Here is a 10,000-nt window from a genome sequence, read left to right as displayed (position 1 = left end):
ACGCATCCACAGACTGATGCTGCAGTCGGCCTGTGCACTCTGCACACTGCCATGGCTGTAAGTGGGGCCCAGGGCTCGTAAATCTACCCTTAATTACATAATGGTGTCAAATATTAATAGTAGCATGTTATGTCACAGTTACAGAGATACCCAGTGTGTGTGTGTCTCTGTGTGTGTATTTGTCTGTGTGTGTGTCTGTGTGTGTGTGTCTGTGTGTGTGTGTCTGTGCGTGTGTGTGTGTGTGTGTATGTGTGTGTGTCTTCAATATTCACAGTTTATTATTGCCTGTGGATGCTGAGAAAGTGTTTGATCGTCTTAAATGGAGTTATTTATAAAATGTTTTTGAATCATTCGATTTTCCTACAGAAATAATACATATAATTCAAACAATTTACAAGTCTCTATTAGCATATATTTACTCTAATGGGGTCTTCTCTGAGGCCGTTCAGATAGGTACAGGGCAGGGATGTCCATTATCACATCACTGTTTGCCCTGGCCATTGAACCTTTAGCTCAGAGGACACAACAGTCAGAGGAGGAAAGTGTCATAATTGTAGGAAAAGAGAGTAGTAAGTTGAGTTTATATGCACATGATCTTATGTCATATTATTTATTTTTTTACTTTTTTTTATTTCCTTTTATCAAATGCAGTCGTACATGAAATGAAGGGCCACGGGTACAAGTCTTAGGCTAGTGGGGTTAACAGTCCATGGATGTCTTGGGCCCTAGCCATCAGTAGCAAGGCATATCAGCACTGAGTCTCATGTCATATTTAAGTAATACTGACATGTCTAACCCGCTACTATTGGAGATCATAGCGGAATTTTCCAAACTGTCTTGTTATAAGATGAATGCTCGGAAAACGGAACAAATGTCAGATTCTAGAGGCTCGACCTGCATTCCAGAGAGAATGGCAAAGAGAGGTTTAATAAAAAAAGGTTTAAATACCTTTTAACATAAGTTCTGACAAAACAAAAGTATATAATGATAATTAGGTTTCTTTGATTAATGAACCTAAGGTAAACCTAGACAAATGGACAGACCTACCTATCAATCTAATTGGTAGGATAAATCTGATCAAAATGATATGGTTGCCTACATTTTGATGTGGAATGAGCATCGATTGAGAAGAAATTTATGAATACTGAAACACTAAAATGGAACAGTCTGGGAGAGATTTATAATGAAAGGTTAAAACAGAAGCGGGGACCAAAGGTTAAAACACAGGAAGGAGAACCATGTGTACGTGTGATTGTGAGTGTGTCTTTTGTGTGTGTTAGTGTACTGATATATGTTAAAGCCAAGGTTTGTGGAGATAGCGTATTGGTATGTGAGGTTAGGGTTAGTTGTTAATGTAAAGTTGTGTTGGTGAAGTGCTTGTGTATGTATGTCTTTTGTTGTTAGTGTAACCCAAACCCAATGAACATAATTATTAATGTTTTCTTTTTGTGTGAATGAGCTCCAGACTGCTTGGGTTATGAGTTTGTTTTAGTGTGTGTGTGTGTGTGTGTGTGTGTGTGTGTGTGTGTGTGTGTGTGTGTGTGTGTGTGTGTGTGTGTGTGGTGAGTTCATGTACAACTGCACCGTGAGTGTGTGTGTGTGTGTGTGTGTGTGGTGAGTTCATGTACAACTGCACCGTGAGTGTGTGTGTGTGTGTGTGTTTTGTGAGAGTGAGTGCACACAGATGAGTGCATTGTAAAGGTATGTGTTTAGTCACTGGTAGTGGAGGGTGTCAGTCCTGAAGGCGCTGGCTTGCTGCGTCTTTGTCTTAAAATGGTAACGCTCCGACTTCAAGCTTTTTTCCCTTCAACTTCAAGTCAGCATGGGCCACGCTACACACACACACACACACTCCACACACACCACACACACTCCACACTCACCACACACACACACTCAGCTCGAAGGGTTTTTCCAGGCCTGTAAATGTAATGGTAGATTAAGCTAGGCTGCTAACAATAGATTGTACCAATGATGACATTCCAGAAGCCTGCATTTGCAATCTATAAATACACTCGCTCATGTCTTAGACTGTAGAAGGATAAATTGAAAACAGATCTGACACAGATAACTGTGTGAGTTTGTGTGTGTGTGTGTGTGCAGGGGCGGCGCCAGGGGGGGGCTAGGGGGTGCTCTAGCTCCCCCTGGATTAGCCATAGCACCCCCATAGCACCCCCAAGAAAATAATGGTTTATTTATTATTGTTATTTAATTTAATTCTGCGTTATTTATTGTGTGATAATAATATTTAACTCACAAAAGAAAATAATAACAGATTTAAATTGTTTTAGACACAGAGCAATCATTCTGTCATAGCCTATGACCCAACTTTCACGTCGCACACTTGAATGTTGACGTTACTGGACGGTTGAAGGAGAAAGCGAACTAGTGCGTGGTAGTTTCAAGTGAATATCAACAATGCATCGGTTTTGCTACCTAAATGGCCATGTTTGGAAGAACGATTAAGAAACAAGAGTGACGTAGAAGAAGAAGAAATGCCAGGGGTATCTGGTGTGGATTTTTAAGGAGAGGAACGTTGTGGTCAAGGAGGTCAACCCTCCACCACTACTGAGGGTGCTAACCATGGTGCTAGCAGCATCAGTGACATTAGCATGAACGCTCAGGATGGTCCGAGAAGACCAAAACTCCAGAAATATCCACCTTGCATGTTTGGAGTCCAACAAAGGAGTTTTTGTAAAAGCTGGTTGGGACAGTTTGCGTTGTTGGAGTACAATGCAACTAAGGTATTGTTAGCTGTGTAACATTAATGAAAGCTGTCTGATCATGCATTGATTGCCCTGTGTCGCTGAAGACTCGTTTCGGTTGATTAGCAACGAAGATGCCCTTTTTTGCCGAAGATTTTAACTTTTTGCCTTTTTCCTCTTTTTTGGATTCTTTTGGAGACGCCTTTAAAAAAAATCAGAGACTCTTTAGCCTAAGACAAGCAGTCTGTCTGTGTGCTAGGTATGCTATACATAAGGTTCTATGTGATTACTGTTGATTGTGAACTGAAATAATATATACCTTTTTAACGCATTTCTGACTCTTTGACTGTTTTAGTTAATTCTATCTGCTATTCCAAGATTAATTTCACTCTATCTGACATGGTAGTGGTCACCTGTCGCCCAACTTTAATCCTCACAACCACAAGTGTTTTAAAGTAAATTAGGTATTTGGGATTGCGGACTCTATAACATGCTGTATGCCTTTTGTCAGTGACCGTCGCAGATGTGCGCGTCTGTCGGAAGAAGCCTAGATAATAATAATACAATCGGTTTGATAGGCGCTTTTCAAGGACCCCAAAGACGCTTCAGAGAGCAAACATGTAAGGTTGTTGTAGTAGAGAACCATGTGACACATAGGCTATCATCCTAATTTCATAGCACCCTCACTAAAATGCCGAGCTCCCCCATAGCACCTGCAGAAAAAAATGTCTGGCGCCGCCACTGTGTGTGTGTGTGTGTGTGTGTGTGTGTGTGTGTGTGTGTGTCCATGTGTGTGTATCCATGTGTCTGTCTAAGGCCTCTTGTGCCTTAGGGGGATTGTCACTCTAAAGGTAGAATGAGAGTTGTTACTACACAGGCCACAGCCAGATGGTGATATCATCACCGATAGAATCCCATTTATTGCTTAGTAAATCATTATCACTGCTATTTTATGAATAGTGTAGTCAGGTCTTATGCAATTCACATCAACTACTACTCAAAGGGCCCCACTAAAGGGGATGGAAATTTGGAAATCCGTCCCAGTTCATTCCTCCTTCGCTCACAATTTCACAACATCACAGCCCTCATCCTGCTTGAAGTCTTTGCCTCTGCTAATCCATATTTAATCACACCAATGCTCCTCTCATCTGTCCCAGTGTCCCTGTGTTCTACTCATCTGTCCCAGTGTCCCTGTGTTCTTGTCATCTGTCCCAGTCAGTGGCGGTGCGTCAATACAGGGCGCAAGGGCACCGCCCCTCCTAAAATTTTTATATATATATAAAAAAAAGAAAGTAAAAAAACATTATATACCAAACAATTAAAATAGGAAATGTACTGTCTTAACGCGTTAAATGTGTGTGGGAGCCCGTAAGCCCCTGTCAACAACCACTTAAATGTGACCAAATATAATATATTGCCATTCGTTATCACTGAGATAAGCCCCTCCTCCCTGGAGGGGCGCCGGCCAAATGGAAGTCAATGGGAGCTCTCATACTTTTCTGAAACATTTGAGCAAGGACAGCTTCTCATTGGCGGATGAAAGTTCGATCCTGGGGCGCAAAATTTTGCGCCCTGACCAATGACATCGTTTTTTATTTCAACGCGACTGGACTATTCGTCGAATCAGAGAACTTTATCATTCCCTCACATCCCCATATAAATCTCACGTATCTACGAGAGCAACATAGCTAGCTGAGACTTTGATTCTGTGAGTATGCCGACTGAAAACTTTCGAATCATCGATCGATGTCGATAAGAAGAGACTGAAAGACATGGGACACGAACGTCCGGATTTAAAAATGCAGCAGCAGAGCATCGACCGCGGGAGGACGTACACCCGTAGCTTCTCCTCAAGCCTGTATGCTAACCGGAGCTGGTTAGCTGGTTGTTCAGTGAGTGATGCGTTTTTTTGTTTTCCCTGCCTGTTGTTACAAAGTCCTGGGACTGAAACAATCTGGACTGCAACGGGGATGAGTGATCTAAAGCACTTCAACGATAAATGTAAGAAGCACGAATCTTGCCGCAGCCATCTAACTAACAGCCTGAAGCTAAGCCTCTTTGGAAGACTGAGTATTGCAAAGCAGTTGGACGAAGGGTACCGAATTGGCATTCGAAAACATGTAGTATCATCCAGTGTTTCTGAATCTATTCTGCTCTAAACCTCTAGTATAATCCAGTATTTCTGAATCTATTCTGCTCTAAACTACTGGTATCATTCAGTCTTTCTCACACTATTCTGCTCTAAACCTCTACACCCTGTGTTTAAAAAAAAAAAAAATCTACTCTGTTTTGAACTTCTTGTACACAATGTTTCTGAATCTAGTCTACTCTAAACCTCTACTACCCAATATTTAAACCTCTGGAACCCAACCCAATGTTTCTTAAACCATTCTGCTCTAAACCTCTCATGCCCAATTTTACAGTTTGTCGAGAGTTGTTAGTGGACAGTGTTGAGCACTGTGTTTTCATGAAATAAATCTTTGTTTTTTAATATATTCTACTCAAAACCTCTCTTGTGTTTTTGTTTTCTCATTGTGGAGTGCTATTTAAACCGCACTGCCCAACTGCGCCCATAGTCTATATATATGTCTATGATTGCGCCCCCCCCAAAAAAATAAATCACCAGCCGCCACTGGTCCCAGTGTTCCTGTGTTCTGAGTGTGTTCTCATATATCCCAGTGTTTCTGTGTGTTCTACTCATGTCCCAGTGTTCCTGTGTTCTGAGTGTGTTCTACTCATCTGTCCCAGTGTTCCTGTGTTCTACTCATCTGTCCCAGTGTTCCTGTGTTCTACTTATCTGTCCCAGTGTTCCTGTGTTCTTAGTGTGTTCTACTCATATATCCCAGTGTTCCTGTGTTCTTAGTGTGTTCTACTCATATCCCAGTGTTCCTGTGTGCCGAGTGTGTTCTACTCATATGTTCCAGTCTTCCTGTGTTCTAAGTATGATCTACTCATATGTTCCAGTCTTCCTGTGTTCTAAGTATGATCTACTCATATGTTCCAGTGTTCTTGTGTGCCGAGTATGTTATACTCCTATGTAGGGATGGGCATTCGATTAAATTGTCTTAATCGATCGTCGGGAGAATTAACGATCGATTTTCGATTAATCATTAATATTTTTATATTAAAATTCACTATGTATAGGCTATATTAAAATGCAGTGAAAATAGAAAAAACACAGCGTGTTTCCTCATTGAGATATTTATTACAAGATGAACAACTCTTGTGGCAGTTAAACTTACAAGATGGACAACTCTTGTGGCAGTTAAACGGGATCCGTTCAATGGTTACACTTGAAAATATGCGCTGCTGTACTCTTAAGCAGCGGAGCCGACAGCTAGAAGCCGGTGCTCATAAACACAACTGACCTTCGTTTTTTTTCTCTCTAACTAATTAATCTCACATTTTGAAATTCATTCATCTAGATTCATCGTGATTAAAAGTTTGTTTTCTTCTAAAGACTAAATCTTATAAATTAACGAGTAATCACTTCATTCATTATTTTAGACACTGTTGTTTAATTGTATTTTGTTCGTGCTCTCTCGCCATCAGCCAAGGAATGTATGCGAGACACAATGGTGCCCCTCGACGGTAAATCGTAAGAATTGTCCCCTGAAGCAATTCGAATCACCTCAGTCAGCCCACCGTCTTCAACTATGTTGATGGGCCGACAGTCACCCGCAACCTAAACTGCTACAGCGTTGGTAACCTTTTCACGGACTGGTCTAGTTAATTTCCTAGAGAAGTCGTGGAGTGTGGGTTGGCGACCATCTAACCTGGGACTGCTTTCTGTCGGGTGCTTTGCATTAAGGTGATAACTTAAACACGAGCTGCTTCTGTGATAGCTACATTCAGCTTGACAAATGCTACATACAACTTTAGTTTTGTCGATTGTTCTGTCATTTTGCCTCTTAAACAGAAACTTTCCGCCCAACAATCCCTCAGCTCTCTCCATCTTCAACTAACGTCTCGGTCTCTTCTATCTAACTGACTGCAGACAAGGGGCGGTTTCGTGCCACGGGTCAACGCGCACCGGAAGTAAACAAAGTTGCGTTAACTGCGTTCAAATATTTGATTGCATTAATCTCCGACACAATAATCTCATAGAATAACGCGTTAACTTTGACAGCCCTAAAATAAATAAATTACACGCACACTACGCAACAGAACATGCATTAGTTTTAATCGATGAAAAAATTATTTCATCGAGGAAATTCTTAATGATCAATTAATCGATCGTCGATTAATTATGCCCATCCCTACTCCTATGTTCCACCAGCGTTCTTGTGCTGTCAGTACATCCCTGCAGTGCCTCTTGTGTCAAGTGGAAAAGAGCAAATGCCTCCGCACTATTCATAGGAATCTTAAAATACGCAAAAGGAAGAAAAAACCGAGCAGTTACTGAAGGTGGAGACGGGAGTCCTCGCTGGGATTTCACACGCCTTTCCTACTGTGTGTCTCCGTTTCAGATTAGGGCAGAGGGCCCACCAGATTAAGCTGTCAACCATGTTACGTCAGAGCCTGATAGATAGAGAGGGAGTGTGAGAGGAGAGGAGTGATTGTAGGAAGGCAGACAATTGGGATTAAAGTGTGTGTAAGCTTTGAGGGAATGAGAGAGAATGATAGAGAGGAGGAGGAGGAGTATTGGGATGAAGTCCTACACTCTAGAGAGGCAGTCATAACTCACTCGCTGGTGCAGTGATGTGAGAGAGGAGATAATAACTAAACACACACACACACAGACACACACGCACACACGCACACAAGTACACGCATGCAAGCACGCACACACACACTGCTTTGAAATAAAAGAGCTTTTGTGGTGCAGATTGAAAGCCTTTCAGAGGCTCAAGAAAACCTTTTTTTTTCCTGATGAGATACAGAAGGGAAGCGAAAACAAAAATAAGATTGGAGAAAGCTATTCTGCTGTGTAGATTGTGCCTTTGAGATTGTGTGCGTGTTTGCGCCTGTGTTTGTATGTGTGTGTGCATGCATTTGTTTGTTTGTGTTTGTGTCTGTGTGTCTATGTGTGTGTATATACAGCCAGATGTGGATAGGAGAGAAGTGATGTCTTGGCAAGTATATTAATCACTTCGGTGTGTATGTCTCTGTGTGTGTTGTTGGTGTTTTTGTCCAGCTGGACTGATTGTGAGAAGCGTTTTTGCCAGGACCAAGGCATTTTGACTGGATAGATTGTTTTTCTTATGACCTCTCTGTGGGCTGGTAGCTATTTAGCCAGGCATTACCAATCAAACGGCCAGTCTCAAGGCAGTAATAATCACACAGAGTCTGGTAACATGGATCAAAGGAGGCAATACAGTTCAGGGTTACACCACTAGCCCAAACATGTAGGCCTCACACGCGAGATCACACACACACACACACACACACACACACACACACACACACACACACACACACACACACACACACACACACGCGCGCCAAAAGTCAGTTATGAATTCTAACTATGTTTTCTACAGCAGGCTAACTCCCGTGGGTCCCTACTAAAATAAATGATCTGACTCAATTTTACACAGGACATGGTGTCCATATGTCTCTCCCACTCACATACATACACACACACTCACATACACGCACACGCACACACACACACACACACACGTTAAAGGAACTCAAGCCTCAGAGCCAACCATCACTCCAATGTGATTCCAGATGATGGTCCAGACTCTTGTTTATTTAAGAAGTGGCCAAACCATGATAAAATACTGCAGATTTCCACGCTTCCCTCCTGAGACATGTCTATTCTCTGTCTGAGGCCTCTCCATAAGCCAGTGTGTGTCCAGTACAGCTCCAGAGCTAGTGTGTGTGTGTGTGTGTGTGTGTGAAGCGGCTCGTAGGTCAGTATGGTCAAACAGTCTGCTCTCAACAGGGAAATGTGCTCGAGTGTTCACACCAAAATACACCAGAGACTGCCCTTTTAGGGTGATCAGATTTGACAACCTTCAATAATTCTCACCTAGTTATATTTGTCTAATGATCTGTCTGCTTACCTTTGCTTCTTCCTCTTCTCTTCTTTTCTCTCTGTCTCTTTCTCTCTTTTTTCTCTTCTCTTTCTCCTTTCTTTTCCTCTTGTCCATGCCCTTCCCTTTCATCCTTTACTTTTCTCTCATCCTCTCTGTCCTCTTCTCTCTTTCTCTCTTTTGTCCTCTCCCTCTCTCTTCTGCCCTTTCTCCTTCACTCCTCTCCTCTCCTCCTTTTGTTCTCACCTTCCTCTCTCCTCTCTCAGCTCCAGAGGTGCTGGCACAGAAGCCGTACAGTAAGGCGGTGGACTGCTGGTCCATCGGAGTCATCGCCTACATCTTGTGAGTACCCACAATCCCCTGGGGCAGGCTGACCTCCTTTTGACTGGAGAGAAGTTGGCCGCTGATAACAACTGCAAACTGTTACTAATTGTATGTCATGTGCATTTACTGTGGTCAAGTTGAGAAATACTCATTCTACCTCCTTCTACACACACACACACATACACACACACACACACACACACACACACACACACCCACACACACACACACACACACACACACAAAACACACACACACACACGCAAGCACATAACCACCATAGACATAGGCTCTGATTGGGTGCAGATGCTAGAGATTGGGTTTATCTCCTTTTATGGGCATTAGATTGTACAGGGGGGAAAAAACTTTTCATAGTTTTACTCTGTGAACAAGTCTGTGAAAGGCGAAGACAGCAAGAGAATGAGAGTTGTAAGATTTACTGACTTGTCTACGATATATGAAACAGCCTGGAGAGTGGATGTGCCTGTGTGTGTGAGAAAATGTCTCTGTGTGCATATGTGTGTGAACATCTGTGTGCATATGTGTGTGAACATCTGTGCTTGTGTGTGTGTGTGTGTGTGTGTGTGTGTGCGTGTGTGTGTCCGTGCTTGTTGTGCGTGTTTGTTTCTGTATCTCCATCTGTTTTTCCAGTCAGCCTAGCGGTCTTTACCGCGTGCAGAGAGAGCGACAGTGAGATATGATGATGATGCGCAGACAGCTTTCGAAGCAGTTTCTATCCCTCTTCTGTATCATCCTCCCTCGTTCCCACATGCCCACTCACTCTCTCATACTTTCTCTCATCCCTCTTTCTCTCATTCTCTTTGTCTCTCTAGAAGTTATTCCACCTTGCTTCCCACCACTTTTCTCTCCGTCTCTTTTCCCCCACATTTCTCTCTCCCTGCGTCTCCCTCCAACAGACCATTTGAGGATGTTGACTTTCTCTTGTTCCTCTCCTTTTTTCTTTCCCTCTCTCAAGCTCTCTTTCTC

The 10,000-nt window shown here is 42.6% G+C and overlaps 1 protein-coding gene across 1 annotated transcript in view; it reads left to right on the top strand.

Moving 5' to 3' along the window:
- Positions 1–10,000, top strand: part of camk1da (calcium/calmodulin-dependent protein kinase 1Da) — a 65,591-nt gene that overhangs the window by 46,999 nt on the left and 8,592 nt on the right. Inside the window, exon 6 of the mRNA XM_012841344.3 lies at positions 8,956–9,031. Coding sequence (XP_012696798.1) covers positions 8,956–9,031 — 76 coding nt within the window. The remainder of the gene's footprint in view (positions 1–8,955; positions 9,032–10,000) is intronic.

This window comes from Clupea harengus, chromosome 16, assembly GCF_900700415.2.
Source record: "Clupea harengus chromosome 16, Ch_v2.0.2, whole genome shotgun sequence".
NCBI classification, from domain to species: Eukaryota; Metazoa; Chordata; class Actinopteri; order Clupeiformes; family Clupeidae; genus Clupea; species Clupea harengus.
Note: the sequence above shows the minus strand (reverse complement) of the source record. Positions and strands in the feature narration are given on the sequence as shown.